This window comes from Corapipo altera, unplaced genomic scaffold, assembly GCF_003945725.1.
Source record: "Corapipo altera isolate COAL_440 unplaced genomic scaffold, ASM394572v1 186, whole genome shotgun sequence".
NCBI classification, from domain to species: Eukaryota; Metazoa; Chordata; class Aves; order Passeriformes; family Pipridae; genus Corapipo; species Corapipo altera.
The window spans coordinates 16496-38181 of NW_020885120.1; the positions used below are offsets into that span (position 1 = coordinate 16496).

A 21686-nucleotide genomic window follows, 5' to 3' on the forward strand; every position below is an offset into this window, starting at 1 on the left:
CCTTCCCTCTCTTCATAGTCCTAAAGGCTACTTGGATTCTTTCAGAGGGTTCAGAGCAGGACCAGAAGCAACAGCTCCTGCAGCAGTACCTGAACTCTGCTTCTAAATGTTTTGGGAATTTCTGGGATTGTCAAAGGACTTCTGCAACCCCTCTGATGACCCAGAGAGGTGACTGTTGCCAGGAAAGGATAGCTGTAGGACAGCTGGGCTTACAGCAGGTTGCTCAGAACTCTGTCAGCGCTTGATCTAAGGAGGTTGGAGTTTTTGTTCCAGTTAACCCCTGGCTGAGAGAGTGAAACACCTGTGTAGCTGTTACTTAGGCCAGGCCTATGTGCCAGTCTGACCTAGACTGTACTAGACTGACCAGAGCTGTGAGCAGGCAGAGCAGGGCAGGGGCTGGGGACTCTGCTGTGACCAGCCCATGTGCACTCAGGGCTGGTGCTGAGGTGCTGCAGTCTCCAGCAGTCATGGTAGCACCTACCCCTGGGACAGCACAGACCTTGATCAGAAATGAGCTACCTTGAGCACAGAGTGTGGTGGAGGGAGCAGGGACTGCCTGGGGCCTCTCCCTCAGGCTGGGCAGAGCTGTTGGTATTGCTGCAGGTAGGCACTGTGCCACCGGCTGAGGGACCTGTGGGTGGATTGGAGAGCAGCCCCTGAGGTGCACAGAAGTGCAGCTGAAGGCAAGTCATTAGTGAAGGACCCAGAGGTTGGACATCAGGGCCAGATCTGTTAGAAGTGTTGGTCACTGCCCTGGCTGATGGTCCAGGTTACGCTCGACATGTGTGCAGTGATGCCAAACTGGGAGCAGTGCCTGGTGACCAGGTGGTGGTGCTGCCATTCAGAGGGACCCTGACTGTTCTCTGAAAGCCTTGAGGCAGGACTGGCACAAGGGAGGGTGACTTCCTGCTGTTTTGGGGTCACGGTATCCTTCCACTCTCTCTGGATACATTGAGAGGGTAAATATGTTCGTGCTCAGTGTCCCTCCCTATGGTATTAAAGTCAAAAAGGCCAGCAGAGCTCTACAGACCTTTTCATGGCTCTGCTTCCTTTGCCTTTCTTTTCCATCCATCCATCCAAATGAGCCAGGTAGCAACATCTTCAGTTGTGCTCTGGTATTTCTCAGCATGTTTTTACTGGGAGTTACTGTTCCACATCTTGGAATACTTCCATTCTCTTCCAAGGAGCAGCTTCTGCACAGTAACAGTTTGGTTCTGCTTGACCTGTGATTGTGGTGACTCTGAACACTTGCTGAGGTTTTGCACTGTAATGTTCACTGCTAAAACTATCATTATTTGAGAGCTGAAGTTTCTTCCTTAGGAGATGTGGGAAGTGGATTTTTCGGCCCTCAGCATCTTGAACAGTCAGGTTTTTGTTCCAACAACAGGTGAACAGATTCTGTCTCATTTAAAGAATTGAGATTTTGTAGTAAGTGTGCAAGGAATTTTCCTCCCAGAGATTCCCTCAAAAAACCAACCTGTGGTATTCCTGCACAATTTTGGGCCTGGTATTTTCTGTGTTCACTTTCTGAATCCTTTTCACTTCACAACATCCCGGGTGCTGGCAGTTCATCTGGAAAAAGAGCCCTGGAGCAACTGAAATTAAATCTCCATAGAGAAATGTTCTGGAAATGAGAGAAAGGAAAAAAATCTAAAGAGAACATATAGAAATGATAAGTATGCAGGGAGGCTTTGTGTCATAAAATTAATTACTAAAAAAGTGAACCTTTTCAGGATCTAAAGCTATCACTGTTGCGGTTGGATTTTTGCATTCTTGGTGAGATCCCTGTGAACTGAGTCAGGGTGAATAACAGACTGATGTCAAGTTGAATTTGTAGCTTTTGACTTTTCCCCAAAGGGTCTGTTTGAGTTGCTTTGTTTCAAGGCAAATACCAGTGATTTTGCATAAGGAAGAGAGGCTACTTTATTTGTCATTTGTAATGTTTTGTTGAGTTATTTGAAGGTCAGGCTTTCCAAACCAGCTTAAGTGTGATTTTGCCCTTAAACTTCCATAAATGAGACTTGTCATGGTTTGGCCATGAACAGAAAGAGACTTTTGTCCTGGTGTATAGAACCAAGGGAAGCAGTAGGGGCACAGTTTGGATTGGAAAGTTGTTACCAATATAACGAGGTACTTTCTTTGTTTCCTTCCTGGTTCCTTTCTGTTGCCATCAAGAGTCTCTTCAGTAAGATGTGCTTGTTTGAAGTCTCAAGCAGAAGCAGGAATTGGCTCAGAGGGCAATCTGAGCCTTAGTCAGGGGAACTGTAACAAAGCTGAGTTCGGGTCCTGTAGGAGGAAGGTCCTGAGCTGCTGCACCACAGAGGTGTTTAAAGGACAAATATTGTGGAAATGCTCCAATATAAACCTCAGCTTTTGTCTCTGTCCTCTCAGGGTAGGTGGAGCACGGTGCAGCAATTCCTGGTGTAGCGTTGATCTGAATGATCCAGTCTTACAACAGCACAGTGCTTCCCAGGGTTCTTCCTAGGTTGGGCACAAGCCCAAATCCTGAGCTCTGCCCCCAGCCTGACCCAGACACACTGGGGGGTTTCTGGTGCTCTCTCGGTGTTTCAGTGACTAAGGATAGTTTTGGGCAACATTTGTGACTAAACTGGAGATGAAGAAGATGAAAGTACTTCAAAATGAGTAATCGTTCCTTCAGGAAGTTATTTGGACAAACAAAAATGGACTTGCTTCCATTTTCCAAAATCTGTATAGAAGACTGCAGAATGTTTTTGTCAGGCAAAGTAATAATGGTGTTTAATATTAACATGCTGCTTCAGTACCTGCACTGAAACTCCTGTGCTCAGTTCTGACTCTGGCAGCATGTTTTCTAGTTTTCTGGAGCTCACTGTGGTCACCACAGCACAAGAGGGAAGGAGGATTGTGTCAGAGAGGCACAGCAGCTGCTGTGTCACTGATGGAGAGGGTGTGAGGACATGGCTCAATGAGGGACAGGGGGAGCTTGGGGGCTGGATCAGGACAAAAGGTTTGGTTCAGGCTGTGGATTTTAGCTTTGGCTTTTTGTGTTTCCATAGTAGCTGAGATGTATCATGTGTATTGTTAATGAAGGCCTGGAGCCCCTCTGCTCTGGAGCCAGGCTGGGAGAGCTGGGGGGCGTCACCTGGAGAAGAGAAGGCTCCAGGGAGACCTGAGAGCACCTTACAGGGCCTAAAGGGGCTCCAGGAGAGTTGGAGAGGAACTGGGGACAAGGGATGGAGGGACAGGACAGAAAGCAGTGGCTTCCCACTGCTGGAGGGCAGGGTTAGATGGGATATTGGGAAGGAATTCTTGACTGTGAGGGTGGTGAGGGGCTGTCCCAGGTTTCCCAGAGCAGCTGTGTTTGCTCCATCCCTGGAAGTGTCCAAGGCCAGGTTGGACAGGGCTTGGAGCAACTTGTTTGAGGGGAAGGTGTCCCTGCCCCTGGCAGGAGGTGGGACTGGATGAGATGAGCCTTAAGGTCCAAACCATTCTGGGATTCTGTGATTTCCTGTATTTTCAAAAACATACTGTGAATTATGTGCTTGACAATAATAAATAGAGCTTCTCTGTTGTGATGATGGGATTTATCAACACAGACATGAAATGGAAAATCATGCCCTTCAACTGTTAGTTTTGAAGATTGGTGATTAAATGCTTCAGATGTTTGTTCACACCCAAAAATATGTTTTGACAGAAATCCTTCTTGAAGCTGCTTTCTTTTCTTTTTCTTTGTAAGGACACCTCTCAGTATGAAAACAAAATCTGCCAAGGATGTAACAAATAGCCAGTGCTTTTCTGCAGGGTTGAGTCAAGCAGCACATGTAGAATGTGGCAGGTTCTGAAGCTGGCATTTAGAATATTGAAGTGAAAAAGTGATTAAAAGTTATGATGGTGGAGCAGATTTAACCTTGGGCTGAAGGTTGTAAGGAGGAGCTAGAAACCATCATCATCACCCCAGACCAGTGGAGAAAAAATGACAGAAGAAATTTTGTGGAAACCTGTGGAGATGAGTTTTTACTCAGAAATAGACCGTGAGAGTGTGTGTTTCCAAAAATGTGGGATAGGATAATTGACCATCATCCCAGCCTTTGTTCCTAGCCATGTAGCAGTTTTGGTAGTTCCAGGCTTTGGCTTAAGGACTACACTAGAAATAAACTCAGAATTTAAAAATGATTCCGTGAATAGGAGAAAAATCCTGAGAGCAAAAAGAAACGTGGGATCCTTCACTAAACTTTGCATTAATAGTTAGTTCTGTTCCATCCCTCCCTAGGTAAAGAATGCATCCAGGCTGTCAGTGCAAAAACACCTTGTTATGTGGAACTGAAGGACCTGAGGTTAATGTGGTGTCGAGTTCCTTGTTCTGTCCTCGGGGATCCCGGGATGGTGCAGTTTTAAGGGACACTAGTCCAGCCTCCTACTCAGAACAGAGTCAGCTGTGAGGCCAGGCCAGGTCATTGAGGACTGTCCCATGGGCAAACCTCCACATGTTCCAGTCCTCTGAGTGGCTTGGTGGCCCTTCCTGAGCTCATTCCAGTTTATCAGTGTCTTTCCTGTGTTGGGGGACATTAAAAATTGGATGCAGTATTCCAGGTGTGGTGTAGTGTTCTGTAACACAGCATGATTTGTTCCTTTTGGCTCTGCCTCTGTCAGTACAATGCAGGATGCTGTTACCCTGGCTCACACTCCGTGATTCCCAGCTCCTTCTCCATGGAGAGCTCTCCAGGCAGTATCTGCTGCCCGGTCTGTTGTTGCCAGGGTTTCTTCCTCGCCATGATCAGGACTCTGCATCAGTCCTCACTGTGTTCCACGAGCTGCCTGTTGGCCTGTTCTCCCAGCGTGTTTGGCCCCTGTGGGTGGCAGCCCCAGCACTGACAGGTCCCTCCCAGCCTGGTGTCATCTCTGGTCTTGGTGAGAGCACGTTCCCATCACCTCCTCCAGGTCTGGGACCAGAAGGTGAACAGCACGTCCCAGGATAGACCCTGCAAACTCCACCTCTTGCTGGTGTACCTGCAGAGTGTGTGGGAGGGGGTTGGGAGAGTGGAGGTCTGGGGTTTTATTTGTCTCCTTCTGAAGATGGATGTGGCACTTGCCTTCCTGCAGTTTTTGGAGACCTCTTCCAATTCTCTGGTTGTTCAAAGACGAAGCAGTTTCAGCAGGGACATGAGCCTGATGTCTTATCACCCTTACAGGGAGCCTGTCTCAGGCCCCCATGGGCTTGGTTGGGAAAAGTTCACTCAACCAGTCAGTCCCTGTGTCAATCTTTATCCGTTGGCCCTTCTCCATGAGCTCTTTCCAAAGTGCAGAGGTCTGTTAGATGGTGTTGGTGAAGTGAGGCACAGAGGGCATCCTGTCCCCCTTTCCTCAGTTCGCACCTTAAATCTGCTCCCACACTTCCAGCCTGGTGCTGCTGAGACAGCAGAACCTTTCCCTGTTACCCTTGATATTATTCTTTAGTTAATTTGCATTCCTTTCAGGTCTGAACTGCAGTTGAGCTCTGCTGTTCCTCAGACACAGTGGATAGTGTTTCCAAATTCTTCCTTTTGTAGCCATCGCTTCTTCCAACTCCTGTGCTCCCTGTTTCCCTTGGAGCTGTGCCACGAGCTCCCTGCTCAGCCAGGCTGCTCTGCCTACACATCTGCGTGTTTTCCTGGGTGTTAGGACACAGAATATGCTGCATGTGTGGTGTGACTCACTCAGGGGTTAGGATACAGCCTCTGGATCACCTGCTCTCCCAGTCCTGCCTGGCTGCACTTCTCCATCTGCATAACACTTTTTGGGAAGTTTGGTGCAAGAGTGGTTGTATTTTTCTCTGGGCTCATGTGACTCTGTATCCCTGGCTGTACAATAGTGTGACTGTGCTAAGGGGAGCCCACACAGGGCACATCTGAGCACTTTAATCTCTCCTCTCATCCTCAGGAACTACACTCACCGCTCTGAATTCTGCTTTTTTCAGCATGCTGATGCCTGGTATTTTATGTACCACATATGCATATTTAGGCTCTCTGGTTATCACTCACAGCACACTTTGTAAAGCCAAACAAAAAACTCAAACCCAGCTACATCCTCCAAACACTGCTTCCCAGTTCAGGAGCAGTTGCACACTGAGGTGCTGTCATACTGAGGTGCACTGACCTAACAGGAGCTGGGTTTAATTCTGGGGTTCCTTATGAAGGACAGGACAGTGAGGATGTTATCAGCTCTCAGTGAAGTGCTCTACCCTCATATCAGACTCTCTGGTGAAGCTGGAGTTATCAGCAGTGGGCTGGGAATAAGGAAGGAGCTGGTGACTGAAGCCACGTGTCCTGGGGGCTGGGAAAGGAAGCAGAGACATGGACAGAAACCCAAGTGATGCACAGAAAGAAAACGACTGCCCTTTCTCATGAAAGGGCCTTTTATCATGGAAACAAAACTGGATTCTTTCTGCTGAAGGAGTGTAGTATTTTGCTTAAAACTAGGTTTTGTAGTCACTTTGTTAATTATTCATCCAGATAAGGACCTACTTGTTGCTCTTTTTTTTAACTTTGTCTCTTTAGTACATTTTTATTTATGCCTATGCAAACTTTTAAAAATATTTTAAATTATTATCCACTAAAATGGTTTGAAAATTGTTACAGCACCACCTTGCTTTGCACAACAGGTTTCCATAGCAGGCTGAGAACATCAGGAGAAAGCAAAGAACATCTCTTTTTACCTGGGCTATAAACACTTGACAACAGTCATAATGCTGTGTGAATACCAGTTCCTTATAGATTTCCTGGCATGCCTAGCACACAGGTAGAGTGTATGTGTTAGGAGGAGGGAACATGGAGTGAAACTGTGAAGCAGAGAGCATTCCTGCAGGGGGAACTGTGATGGAATGGTGGAATGTGCCTCCTGCAGTGATGGGAGGGTTGTGTGGTGCAGAGATGAGCACTGGTCACTGAGTGGGAGGAGATGGCTCAGGCTGATGGTTTTGAGTATTTGGAGCAAGATAAGTTAATATATGTTGTAAGTTTTGCATGGGTTGGGTTTTCCTAGAGGTTAAAAACTACATGGTGTGATGGAGTTTAAAGGTGGTAAGTACAGACTAAGGGATGGTTTGCATTCTAGATCATTGTAGAGAAATACAGGTAATTGATATTTCCTCACCTAGTGACAGATAAAAGGTAACAGGACTGTAGTATTGGGGTTTAGTCAAACTTATTGTCATATTCCTAGATGGAATATGAGAATGTCTGACTGTTGTGATCCTGCCACTTTCAGGGGCTTCTTTTTTTCATCTATGTTTGTTTGTGTAAACCCCATCACCTCCCTCATTTCCCAGAACTTTCAAACTCTTGGATAAGGAGTAGTCATTGAGCAACCTGTATAAAACTGGAAGTGAAAAGGGTGCAGAATTTTGCTTTGACAGAAACAGCAAAAAAGGCCAAGAGGATATGGTGACTGTGCTCTGGGGTGTTCTGGGGGCAGACACTTGAAAGGGGAAGTGTGTGGAAGCTCAAGGACAGGATTTGTACAGGAGCAAGTGGACATGGAATATGAAGATGTCCATTTGGAAAAAGAGGGTGTTGGGTGGAGGCTGTAGAACATGCTTCTAGTCAGAGGACCTGGGAACAAAAATCTGAACTGCTTTTGTGGGCTTGTGTGAGCTTTGAGGCAAGGGAATATGTAGAGTTTGTGATTCCAGGGACTGGACCCACTGATCTCAAACTGCATAAACTCATAACCTGTGTGATGCTTTGGGAGAAAGCAAAGAAGTGTGAGCAGCAGGGGAGGGGATTCTGACACTCAACTCCCCTTCTGGTGAGACCCCACCTGCAGAGCTGCCTCCAGCTCTGGGGACCCCAAGACAAGAAAGACATGGAGCTGCTGGAACAAGTCCAGAGGAGGCCACGGGGATGCTCCAAGGGCTGGAGCCCCTCTGCTCTGGAGCCAGGCTGGGAGAGCTGGGGGGGTTCACCTGGAGAAGAGAAGGCTCCAGGGAGAGCTGAGAGCCCCTTCCAGGGCCTGAAGGGGCTCCAGAAGAGCTGGAGAGGGACTTGGGACAAGGGATGGAGGGACAGGACAAGGGGGAATGGCTTCCCACTGCCAGAGGGCAGGGTGAGATGGGAAGAAATTATTCTATGTGAGGGTGGGGAGGGGCTGTCCCAAGTTTCCCAGAGCAGCTGTGGCTGCCCCATCCCTGGAAGTGTCCAAGGCCAGGTTGGATGGGGCTTGGAGCAACCTGGGCTAGTGGAAGGTGTCCCTGCCCGTGGCAGTAGTTGAAGTGTGCTGAGCTTTAAGATCCCTTTCAACCCAAACCATTCCATGATCTGCAATTCTATGCCTGCTGTGTTCCCTGGGAACTTGTTGCAAGGGAATAGGGAAGGATATTCAGTGTACTGAAGACAGCTTAATAGATTTATATGGTGTGGAATCCTGCTCTTTTTGACCTGTCAGGAGAATAGTCACACCCTCCCCAGTGCAGCATCCATCCAGGCAGGGACAGCCCTGACTGCCAGTGCTCAGCGTGGGTCACACTTGGAGGAATAGCCCAAGTCTTGTTTGGAATATGTTTCCCTGGTCTGTAAGGGCCTATTTTCATGAGCTTTTTTAGGACCTGTTTCTGTTCAGTAGTTTGCTGGAATATTCATGTTTATGTGACTTGTGGGACAGACTGAAAATATCCATAAAGCAGCTGGTGCTCTGAGCTTTCAGAGCAGGGCTGAGGTGCTGGACCTGTGAGGGGTGTTGGGCCCTTCCCACCCTTGTAAGAGGGAAAAGTCATTGCCAACTGTTCACCTGGTGTTTGTTCCCTCTTAAACTTATCTTTGTTTTCTTGGTCAGACTCTGGAGAAATAGAGCAGGGTCCAGGTGCTGAACATTTTTCTGATTATTAAATTATTACTTTTCTTAAGGGAAAAGAATCTCTGTAGGTAAGTGGGTGTGTACCAACCAGATTTTATCTAAATGATTGGCCATGTCCAGCTAATAAAACCAAGTGAATGTTAAGAAGAAACCACAGAAGCCATGCTGTGGGTACATGTAAGAAACATTGATCAGAATTTTGCAGACATTATCTGTGGGTCTTTATAGGATAAAAGTGCTCAAGTTGGTGTTTAAGATCTTTTATTGTGATTTTTTGTTTTCTATGTGGAATTAAATCCTACTTGGCTGTCACAGGGTGGTTTGCCTTCAGCTGTGTGCAGTGTGTGGCACCATGAGAGGCTGGTGGGGATGTTTAACACCAGGTCTGCAGGGGAACAGGACGTTGGTTCTGTGGGAGGGCTGAGCACAGGGCGGATCTGGCTTCTCTGAGAGCTTTGGCAGACAGCAGGAATTACCTGGGACTGTTTATACAGGGGGGTATTAGACAACAGGCACTGGCACTGTTTGGGTGCAGATGAGTTACTGCTGGATTGGGTTTCCCAAGGAAGCAGCCAAAGGCAGAGGCTGTGCCAGGAGCAGTTCTGCAGTCAGTCTGTCACGGTGCTGTTGGCACCAACACTCTGAGTCCCCTGTGGATTTTAGACTTGTAGTCTTGATGCCTCAGCAGACTGTTTTTTTTTTTTTCAGTAGCTGGAGTTAATCTGCAGTATCTCTTGCAGCCCTTTGCTTCAGTTCCTCTGACAGTCGTGCCAGGATATCACCATGTGACACCTGGGGGTGTGTATTTGGTGTTCTGGAAAGCATAAGGAGCCTTCCTTGACAGTCAAGACCGTTGCAGAGCCAAGCTGTGTGATTAAAAAAGGGCTGCATTTCACAGGAGACTCCTTTACTTTAGCAATTAGCTCTATCTTCTAGTGTTCTCAGGCCTAACAGTGGAGCTTAATAACTTAAAACAGTATATTGTTAAAATAAAATAGCACATTTTCCTATGTATGTTTACGATGTTCTTTAGAAAATTCTGTAGATCTGGCTGAGAAAAAGGGAAGTTGGCTGAAAAACATGTCTTGTATTGAATTGGAGTTGTTTTATTGCACTGAGACAGTCTTTGAAAGTATTTTAGTTATTTTTAGGTCTACAGTGATAAGAGCCTCTAATTGTTGGGAAATTCCAACCTGAAATGATCTTAGTGTGTAGTGTTATAATTGATAGTAGCAATTGTGAAGGTTGGAGATTGAAGGAGAACAAATAAGTATCCAAAGAATCCAAATAAATATCCTTAGCCCTAAATGCTTTAAAGATTTTAATTATTAGTATCAGATTCCTTCTGTAAGAGTTAAGAGTAAATTTATCTAAAGTGATAGCACATTAATTGTCTACACTGAAGAGAATTTTTCACTCTTCACTTTGGTGCTGAGTTTGGGAAACTTGCTGCTCATTAACTGTAATATGAAGGATTGGAAACTTCTTTTTCCCTTCTTGTCCCCAGGAGTGGAGGTTGGAATACCCAAACAGAGATGAGCAGCCTCGTGGTTTCTTACCTGGCAGTTCATCCACTGGCACTTTCTACTCTCTCTCTACAGGAGTTTGTACCAATGAACTTGCTTAAATTCTTGCCTTTGTTCCACACCCATAAAGTTTACAGGGCTGATCAGAGCTGGTGTTTTAGTGTTGAATTTCTTGCTGTTGGTGGGTGCTCTGTCCAACACCTGCTGTCTGTGGAGACAGAGGGATTGTCCAGAGTGGAAATGAAAAAACTCTGAGTTACTCACGATCTGTGCCAGCCTTGGGAAACCTCCTTGGCTTATTGAAATATTTGCTGTGTGGATTATGTTTATGTTAAATTCACTTCTCATTTGCATTTCCTTTCATTTTGATGATGACAACGTTTTTTTATTAGGATTAATTTTTTAAAAATGTTCTTCCCTGTAGGACACAGCTTAGGCTACGGCTTTGTGAACTACGTAACTGCAAAAGATGCTGAAAGAGCAATAAACACACTGAATGGCCTCAGACTTCAGTCAAAAACTATCAAGGTAGGAGGTTTTTCTATCTTCTCTGAAAATGGCATTGTAATAACTTCATTCTAGTGGTAAGGCCTGTGTGTTCCCAGCTGCAGGAAGGGTGAATCTGGGAGAATAGTGTTTTTAAACAGCTTTGTATTGAAAGATTCCTTTTTTTCAATTATTATCACCATTTTTACAGCAGTAGAGGGACCATTCTGAATTGTTGCCAGGCTTTAAAAAAAATCCACGTACCTCTTGGATACTTCATGATGTTTATTTTAAATCTTGTTGCTACACATGCACTCCTTGTCCAAAACAACAGCTGTGCTGTGTGTGTAGGATTCAAACCTGCTTAGGTGATATTTGTGACTTTCTCTAGTGGCAGAAATTAAGACAGAAAATTGCACTTTAGCTGGTAAAGTCTTTTCATGAAGCTTTAAAGAATACACTGACAGGACAAGTTCCCAATGTGAGCTGTGGTGACTGACAGTGTCCAAACCGGGGATTCCTCACCACGGCAGATGTGTTTGCTGGGAGTGTTGGTATGGGTCTGCTGCTGTCTCCTTACAGCAGTGCCAGTGTATTTGTTATCTCTTAGATGAACCCAAAATGAATGGAGTCATGTAGGGACATGCCCTTTCCCCTTTTGTCAATTTTTCCTTCCCTCTCCTTGTTCCATTTTTTAAAACTCCAGTAAAAACGCCCGTGTTGTTAGTGGGGAATAAATGAAATTGGCTCATGACAAAATAAATTGATCTCCTCTATTAACACCCTGAGCGTACCTTTCCTTGTTTTAAAGGTTTCCTATGCCCGCCCAAGTTCTGAAGTTATCAAGGATGCTAATTTATATATCAGTGGCCTGCCCAGGTCGATGACACAGAAGGATGTAGAAGACATGTTCTCCCGTTTCGGGCGCATCATCAACTCCCGTGTGCTCGTGGATCAAACCACAGGTGAGCTCTGGTGCCTTGGCTGCAGTAAACTGGAGCATGTACAGCATGTTTAGTGTTTTTCTGACACTGGCAGTCCCTAAACTTAATTAAATTAGACTTCCACAAACTAACCATGACATCTGGTGTTAACCATTGATAGAATTTTCACAGGATACCTTTGTCCAGTGATGTTTTTTTAAACACAGAATGATTCTGCTGCCTCCTTTGCTAGCTTGGAGCTCAAACCTTGGATGGTATCAAAATAGGATTATTGTCATTTTTATCAGCTGCTGACTTGCCAGATCTGCTCTCTTGCTCTGACACTTGCTGTCACTGCAGTGCAGTTGTGCTTCTGGGCCTTGTGTGTAACCTGGAGCGTTGACCTTGCCTTGACTTCACACACGTGCAGTTGTTATCCACAGGCAAATTCCAAGCCATAGATAGAGATTTAAAAGCAAAACAATATGTTTTGTCTTTTATACCATCTTGAAACTCACTCACACAATTTTCTCGTATTTTAAACCATTTGAGGTGTCTTACAGGCCTCTGTGGTTACTGCTAAGCAAAAGAATGAATTTTATACACTTGGTACTGCCCTGAAAGTTCTGAATGTATTTTGTTTATTTAAAAAAAAAAGAAAAGAAAGAAAATTGAGAAGTTAAGCACTTGGCTTAGAGGAGACCAAAGTTAAGGGGTTTTTTTGTGATGGTGATTCTGACTCTGTTACAATGTGTTTTCAGAGTTTAAATTTCTTACCTCATTATTTCAGACTGGGTAAATGCAGAGTCTGGCTTATCCTGTCACCCAGGTGTTCTGTGGCTTGTATGTCATGTATGAATCTGGGGAGAACTTCTGCAAATACACTTTTTCATTGATTATGCCTGTGCTGTGTTAGAACAGAAGATAATCTAATTCTAGCAATTCCACATTTAACCTTTATAACTGGAATATGTGCATTTATACACATTTATACACATCAGTTCAGCAGCAGCTTTCCTGCTCTGTGAGGAATGTGCTGTAATTCCGAGTGGGCCATCAGCAGGTTCTGGTGGAATCAGTCTGACTGAGGGCTGAGGGCTGCAGGGCTGGGTCCCCATCAGAGCCAGCTCCTGGTGCAGGAACTGCACTTTGACACTTTGAAGTGTCTCCATCTGGTCAGACCACGCTGTAAACACCACTGTGCTCAGGAGTCTGAGGTGACTGCATGAGATCTGGGGACTGACTTTGTAGACACCGTGGCTGAGTGAGGAAAATCCCTTCCTTTCCTTCCTAGAGAGGAGGATTCATTTTGTCCAACTCTGATGCCTGCGTGGTTCTGTCTCTAGAGCTGATTGTCCAGGTGGCAGCTCTAGAGAGAAGCAAGAAAAAGACTTGTGGAGCACAGCAAACTTATTAATGCAGGTGCCCAAACTAGTCATCCCCCTCTGGCAGTCTGTGGGGTCTGGATAGCACCTGACCTTGACAGAGCTGTAAAATGAGATGACAGAAGTCATACAGATAAAATCTCTTCCAGAATAATAGAATTTTCACGGGTGTGCTGAGGCCTGATGCTGTGTAATTCAGCTCAGAACACACCTCCTGCTTTCCAATAGCCTTAATGATGAATTAATTGAAGAATGGATTCCACATCACGAAGTTAATGCCTGCAGAGCCTGGGTTTGCTCTCCCACCAGGAATGTAGCTGTGGCTTTAAGCCTGCCTTTGATATCTTGATCTAGTCCCACTTAGGACACATTTTGATTTGTACTTTTAGCTGTACCTTCCCACAGAGGTGGTTCTCTAGCTTTTTGAAAATTATTCTCTTTAAAAATACGCTTTCTACAATATTTATATTTTAAATTAATGCTATGATAGATCAAATGAGAAGCACTAGGAAGAGCAGCATGAAAGTAGAGGAGCCACAGTAAGCTGAGCTCTGGGATGGACCTTGCTGACATTTGGGTGATGCTGCTGCTCTGGGCCTTTCCAGGGTGGGCCAAGGCTTCCCCCTGGCACAGGAGGCTGATCCCAGAGGTACCTGAGCATTTAGTGCTGTCAGATCTAATCTGGTGAGCCCATCTGTTGTTCTTCATCAAAGTTCCAGTGCCCCAAATGCAAACACACCTTGCTTGCAGCAGGCCCAGAGTTTGGCATGATGCATTTCCTTCTGTGAAACAAGGAAAGTGATCCTTAATTGTTATTAACAACCTCGTGATTTATGATGAGCTTAAATTCTGAAACTGGCTTTGAAGATTGCCCTGTGTGGGTGTAAAGAAAACGGGAAAGTATCTGATGTGTCCCTTTCTGAAACAGAGCTGGTGAAACCCTACAAATACTCTGCTTAGGAATGGCATTTAAACAAAATGTGCCCCTTTAGGTTCACTGTGATAAACCATGTTTTCAGCCTATGGTCAAGATGAGAATCAAGGGGAGAAGGGGAAGCTCACAGGGCTTCCAGGGGCTGGGACTAGGAAAAAAATATGCAGGTGTTTAAAATATCCACATGTTAACCAGCTGTGAAATTGGTTCAGTGCAGTCACTAAGAGGTAATTCTTCATTGATTTAAATGAATTGAAATAATGTATGTGCCAGCTACAAATAATGAATGTGGTGCAGATGAAATTGTGATCTCTCCATTCTGAAAGGTGAAACTCCTTTATTACAGTCAGACCTTTGTTCCCTCATGTCTGAACCTGAGCGTGTTTCCAGGATGGAAAAATGAAAACATTTGCAAAAATGTGTCAATTCCGTGTTTGCAGATGTTTTTTAGTGATAAAGTAATTGAAACTAAGGGGTTTGGGTTTGTTTTTAAGCAACTGGAATGAATTCTTCTGTTAAATTAATTTAAAATGTTGGGGAGGTTTTTTTTATTAATGAAAATGTCAGTTGGTGATGAATTTCTACCACATTGTAGTTAAAGCGTTGTAGTCAGTGTGGTTGTTATAACTGAAATGAATGTGTTAATTTGTCCTTGGTTTCTTAATTTTGTACTTTATCCTCCAGCTGCTGAAGAAACGTTAGTAAATGTAGAGAACTTGAAAGCTGTGACCACAGAAATATTGAACTTTTTTGGTTTTTGTTTTCAAAGTTATTTTCAGTTTATCCTGAACTTCAATTTTTTTATTTTTTTGTTTTCTTTTGTTTTGTTTGTTTGTTTTTTTTTGTTGTGTTGTTTGTTTTTTTTTTTATTGGTTTGGTTACAAGGTTTGTCCAGAGGGGTCGCATTTATCCGGTTTGACAAAAGGTCAGAAGCAGAAGAGGCAATTACAAATTTCAATGGTCACAAACCCCCAGGTTCCTCCGAGCCCATTACAGTGAAGTTTGCAGCCAACCCTAACCAGAACAAAAATGTGGCACTGTTGTCGCAGCTGTGTCATTCACCAGCTCGACGGTTTGGAGGGCCAGTGCATCACCAGGCGCAGAGATTCAGGTAGGTTAGGAGGAATAAATGCATTTAAGGCTGTGCTCCTGTTCCCGTGTCCATCTGGGAAGCTGGGCAGTGACACCTTTCACTGCAGCATGTGTGAATGAATCCGTAGTGCACTGTGTGTCCTGCAGTGTCATGTAAATAAAGTGTTGCATTAAAATATGATTAAAGTAAAAATCTTACTTGTAAAATTTATATTGAAGTTAGAGTGTAGAGGTGCCTGCACCCCGGGGTCTGCTCCCACAGCTGGGTTACAGTGAGGTGTTGATAGGTGCCTGTCTCAACAGATCCCCATTCTGTGGTCTGAACACAGATAAATTGGCAACTTAATTAAAGCTCTGAACCGTTGGTTCCAGCAGGGATGTGTCATAGTAAGACAGGAAAACCTTATTTCTGATGAGGAGGTTCCATGGGATTCGTGCCTGCATCCCAATCTGTGCAGGGCTCTGCCTTCCCTCGAGGCCTCACGAGTTCAGTGATGAGGATATTGAGTAGCTGCAGCATCCTGTCTGCCCCCAGGGCTGTGGAAGACACTGTGCTTTGCCTTTTGAGAATTGCCTTGGTTTCTTTGAGCATGAATTGCTCGAATTGGAATTGCCTTGGCTGCTTATGGAGGAAGCTGGTGGTTGGACAGTGCTCTGGAAAATGTGATATGTTGACAGATAAGCAATGGGCCTGAGCAACCTGCTCCAGGTGCCCTGCTCTGAGCAGGGGAATTTACTGCAGGATTTCCAGAGGCCCCTGCCAGCCTCCAGTCTCCTGTTCTCTTCAGCTGTAGCCTGGGGAGGTTTAGTTCAGGCAGCAACTCGTGTCCCTGAAACACTCATCCAGATCTCCACACCAAACCTCCTGTGCCACCCTGAGCAATGAAATTCTGAATTGTTTGCCTTTAAATGAACTATTAAAAAGTACATCTGTCCTCTGCCTCAGCTAGGGCTTCATGTGTCCTGGTCCTAGTAAAATCTTGAGGCTTATGGCTCTTTTTTTTCATTCTTAATTTAATTGGGTATTTTATTCCTCATTCTTCCCCTTAAAATTTATTGCAGAATTAAGATGTATCAGAAGAACCAGTACAAATAAAATTCACATCCATAATTAAGAGACCAAACAGCTTTAATTCTGTCCTGTAGTGACCACTCAGGAACAATAAAAATGATTAATGTCTTTATGCTAATATTGCTGGTGAAACTAGATTTTAATAACCAACCAGTTTGTTCATTATTCTTTTATTGCATCATTTAGAACAGCATTAATGCCATTTGTGTGCATTTCATAGAATCCCAGAATGGTTTGGGTTGGAAGGGACCGTAAAGCTCATCCAGTTCCACCCCCTGCCATGGACAGGGACACCTTCCACTCTCCCAGGTTGCTCCAAACCCTGTCCAACCTGGCCTTGGACACTTCCAGGGATGGGGCAGCCACAGCTGGTGTTTCTGTAGGTTTGAGGTGTCAGCAGGGGCTTAGATGGAAGAAAATGTTCTGCCTCTGTCTGTTCCATTCCTGCTGCTGTGGGAACTGTGTCCCCCCAAGTTGTCTGTGCCCAGTGCTCATTTGTCAGCACATTTTGGCCCACTTTGGGTAGACCTGCTGGTGGAGAAAGAGAACGTTTTGCAGTAGCACAGGCTGGCAGAGGCTGGAACAGAGCAGTTGTGGGTTAGGCTGTGCTGTCAGGAATACACTGTGGACACAAGATCCACTGGTTGACTCAGAGACGCAGACTGTCCCTCTCTGTCTTGTCACAGACTTGCAGGACCTCCAACAGTTATTATAAAACTTCCTTCCCTCGCTGGCCCGTGCAGCCACGTATGTACATGGATGCACAGCACTTGCACCATAGAATCATGGAATCATGGAGGTTGGAAAAGACCTCCAAGATCATCAGGTCTATCCCACAGCCCTTCGAATTTTTCTTCCCACCTTTGGTGTTAACTGCAGGTTTTTCTACTGAGTCTTAATGAGTGTGAACTTAATGAGTTATAATTACTCATCCTGTGGTTAAACTCAGGAACCTGAGCTTGGGCTGAGCGTTGTTTGTTTTGGTGGTGAACAAGACATGATGAAAGATAAGCTGCTTCCACGGTGCATGCAGTCTGTATAAATTAAAGTTGTGGTCTCTGCTCCACAGAGGTTGAATACTTAACCTGACATTTTGATTACACTTCATCTCATTCCATCATAATCCCTGTAAATCCAGGATTAAGCCCTTAGTATCTAATTTGTAATTATTAATTTCCTACAGATATCACTCCAACCCTTTGTTTAATGTTCTGTTAATCCTTTGGAGTTCCTGTGGTATTTGTGGCTCACATCAGGAACTGGTTTTAGTGCTGTGTCCCTCTGGAGTGCTGGGCTGGCTTGCTGATTCTGAGACATGGGCTCTCTGCTTCCATCCAGAGGGAGTGATGCCACGGGGTTGTGTCTGGAGGAGAGATAAAACATCTGGGCCAGGGGTTTCTTTTGAGCATAAGATTTATTTACTTACACAGAATAGGAGATCTCCAGATGCTGAACTCTGATTAAATGGAGGGGTTTGGCTCCTGAAGTGTGAGAATGTGCCCAGAACCCCTGGAAGGCCTGTGCTTTTGCAGCTCACCAGGGCTTTGTACGAGAAGAACGTTCTTTCAAATCTCAAATATTCCCAGTTCAGCTGGTTTTGCTTTCAGACTTGTTCAGGGTCAGAGCCAGTTCCGAGTTACTGTAATGGTCATAACTCTACTGGTGTCAGTCCATGAGTTCAGTCCTGAATGCTTGAAGGGGAGTAATTTCTGATAGTTCTTTGATCCAAGGGGAAATGCAAGAAGACTCTGGAGTGTTTAACCCTCTAGTTGGCATTATTGCTCAGAGGGCTCCTGCACGTCTGTTTGGTTTCACTCCGGTGAAATTGTCTAAATTTTCCATTTTTAGGCCAGTTTGTAATTTGGATGCAAGCTGTCTGTGTTGAGAATGCTGCAGAAGGAGCCATTTCATCCAGAGTAGAATTTCATCAAGGTTGTGGAAGAATGTGGGGCTGAAACCCCATTTGCTGCTCTTCTCCCATATGTGGCTGTTTGACTGAACCCCCTGATTTATTGCAGGCTTAGAGCTTGTACCAATTCTCAGTAAGATTTGTGTTGGCCACAGCAGGTCATTCCCATCTGTATCAGGGCAGAGTAGAAAAAGTTGCTTGTCAGAAGGACAATGTCAGTGTAGCTGAACTCCTGCTCTTGGTGGAATTATTAAAAAATAAAAACCTGTCAAGCTCATGTGTGAAGTCATCATAGGCTGATATTAAAAATAATGTTCCTGCTTATTGGCATGGTGGGATGGCTCCTCCTGTGATGCTCTATGGAACTGTCCTCAGAGTGCAGTGAAAAGAGTTCAGCAAAGCCAGCGTGAGGCTGTGCCAGGGGGGTTGGGATGGATCTCAGGGAAAGGTTCTTCCCCCACAGGGTGCTGGGGCACTGCCCAGGCTCCCCAGGGCGGTGGGCACGGCCCCAAGGCTGCCAGAGCTCCAGGAGCTCTGAGAGACAGGGTGGGATTGTTGGGGTGTCCTGGGCAGGGCCAGGGGTTGGACTGGATGATCCCTGTGGATCACTCCAAGCTCAGAAGTTTCTGTGATTCTATGAAAATAATTTATAGGATGGATGTTCATAGACCTAAAAAGAATTGTTTTTCGTTTAGGAGTGTAATTTCTGAGGTTGTCCTCCAGTGTGTTAAAGTAGTTCCAGGATCTGTTGAGCCTTGCAGTCTGTCTGTCTCATGGCAGAACAGCAAAAGGTCATTCATATAAATGAGAAGCTTATGAAGTGAAAAAGGATTGCAATTAAAAGTACACTGTGTTGATACTCAATGCCACAAGATGTTGGAGTTTTAAGTTAGCATTGCTTGAAAGAACCATCCCTAGATAACTCTGGCTACAGACTCTTAGGGAGGCTTGAAAAAAGCAATGTGGAGGAGACAGTATAAAAATAATTACAGCAGAAATGAGGACACCAGCAGTAAGTGTGATAAGACTGAGATCATTCAAATTACAATATTAATGGAATTTTAAAAACTCTTCCTCTGAAACATCTTGGATCTCTGTGGGCCTTAGTGTTTGCCCAAATTGGACAGTCTTTTAAACATCCTTAATAAGTATAACTTCCTAAGGGTCATCTTAAATTGGTGTGGTCATAAAAATCTTTCCTGGTAGGACAGAGAGGTGTCAGCTGCTCCGAGCCTGGCTTGTCCAGGCTGTTACTCCAAGCTGAGTGAGAGGTCTGAGGTCCCTCATGTGCAGGGTGAGCACAGAGATGCATGAGATCAGCTGAATTGCATTTCCTAGGGTTGTTTTTTTTAAGTGACTTTTCAAATCTTTTAGGGGACTCTTTTGGTTTTACCATGTTTTGCTTGGTTTGTTTTTTTTTAAATAAACCTGTAATATTTTCTGAGTCAAGGCAGGAAGAGAGGAAAAATCTCTTTGAAAATGAGTGTATCCCAAGAGCTGAGGTACTTGCTATTTTCAATTATTTTGTCTGTGATGTGCATTTAGGTTTGTTGTGTTTTTGCATTTAACACCAGCTGCTCCTGGACTGCAGCCTTGGTGTGGTGTTACCTGGGCCCGTGGGCAGAGCCTGAGGCTTTGGAGCAGGCAGGATCAGAGCTACCCTGAGTGCTGGAACCAACGTCAGGCAGTTCTGAGCTCTGATTTGCTGCTCCCCCCTACATGTGAGCAGGACCCAGGACTGGTGATCTGTTGAGATGAAAACTTGCCAGATAATAAGATAAATCCATCCTACCAGATCATTACTCACATGGAAAGAAGCTACAGAGCTGAAGGTGTCTGTCAGAACAAGTAAGTGTATCAAGCATGCAAACACAGGAACATTTTTCTGCAAAGCCCAAATAAATAGCAGGTATGTCACCTAATCATCAGATCACACGGGTTAGTGCGTCTCATTCACCTTCTGATGCTTCTAACTGCTTTTTCAGCTTGACTGTAGTACAAGAATTCCCAAACTTGGATTTGCTTGGGGCTGGCCACCAGTGGGTCTGTGAGCTCAGGTGTGTCCACACTGTACCCCAAACCCCAGGCTCAGGGAGGCCCTGGACAGTGAGGGAGGGATGGAGGGACCCCTGCTCTGGGGACAGGAGCTCAGGTGTCCAAGGCAATGAGCTCTGAGCCCCAGAGAGCCTGGGGAGATGGGCCCTGAGTGGTTCTGTGTGTGAATGTACAGACTGAGTGTGAGCCTGTGTGTGTGTGTGTGTGTGTCCTGCCACCCCTTCGCTCCCATACACGCCCTTGAGCCCTCCCTCCTCGACAAAGGCAGCAGCAGCTCCTTGGTGCAGGGCAAGAAAGAGTCAGTGGGGAAGTGTTTCGCACTTTACTGCCCAGACATCCCTTCCCTGTTTCCTCCAGGTCAGCAGAGAATCAGAATCTGCCCCCACCAAGCTCTTGGCAGAGAGCAGCTCCTGTACCACCTCTAAGGGGTTTGCGTGTCACCAGTGGTACAAGTCAGTTTGGGAACCCCTGGTAGAGTATCATTATAATTTTATGTGACCTCACATTTTTAAATAATAAATAAGCACAAGGGTTCAAAGGGAGTTTTTCACCTTAACTGTCACATTTCCTGACCTTTGAGTGCTTAGCTGTGCAACCCTAGTGTTGCCCTAAAATATTCAGAAGCTTTGAATTTCTAGGGTGGAGGCCAGAAATAGAATAAAAGGGAATTAGAAATGTGGGTTATAGGGAAAAGAAATTAATATAAAGCAAGACACAGAAAGGAGAGGTTTTTCAGTTTTTTGTTATGTATAAATCCTGCTGGGGTACTATGCAGGAGGCAGGGTTCAGGAAGAGTGAATATAGGTGATTTTAAAAATCCAGTTCAGTTAAATTGTATCTAAGTTTTCCTGGTACGAAGTTGGTGTAAAATTAATAAAACCATCCATGCATACTGAAATTGTAAAACTGTGCACCGAGCCTGCTCGTGTTGGGAGTGTTTGCCTGCACCTGCTGCCTTTGGGTGGAAAGGGAGTAGGTTTTGTTCTGTTCCACAAAACAAGAAATTAATACACACAATCTCTACTCCTAAAAACCAAGCCCACCCATCTCCTGCCCCAGCAAACCCAGAGAAACCATTTGACTTTAGAGTTCCCAATGTGCTATTTTAGAGGCAAGAAAAGGAGAACGAGGGGAAAAAACCTCCCTGAGTGAAATAATTGGGAGATGCCTGTGGCCTCTGGGGAGGTGCTGCCTGTGCCCCCCACTCGAGCAGTTCTGCACCGATGCCCTGGACACTCTGAGCAGCCTGGCTGAGTTCAGAGATCATCCAGGCCCCCTGGGAAGGTGGTCACATAACCTTGCCTTGCCTGTTCCTTGCCTATTTCTAAGGATAGTTCCCTGTTGATAAAGCAGTTGGAATTCTTAACTTTCTTTTTCCTGGCAGCTGTTGATTTGATTGTCAATATGAATGGGGAAACATTTATCTGGCGGTTTTGATGTCCATGTAGAAAATATTCATTCTGCGTTGCTTCCCATTCAAGTTAATTTGCTTAATTGAA

The 21686-nt window shown here is 45.1% G+C and overlaps 1 protein-coding gene across 2 annotated transcripts in view; it reads left to right on the top strand.

The window, feature by feature from the left end:
- The window catches only part of ELAVL1 (ELAV like RNA binding protein 1), a 40478-nt gene that overhangs the window by 11942 nt on the left and 6850 nt on the right, over positions 1-21686 (top strand). The window contains exons 3-6 of one of the 2 annotated variants that reach the window (XM_027669958.1): positions 10756-10859; positions 11629-11782; positions 14945-15170; positions 20545-20658. In XM_027669958.1, the coding sequence (XP_027525759.1) occupies positions 10756-10859; positions 11629-11782; positions 14945-15170; positions 20545-20658 (598 nt within the window). The remainder of the gene's footprint in view (positions 1-10755; positions 10860-11628; positions 11783-14944; positions 15171-20544; positions 20659-21686) is intronic. The other variant, XM_027669959.1, reaches the window with a different exon arrangement.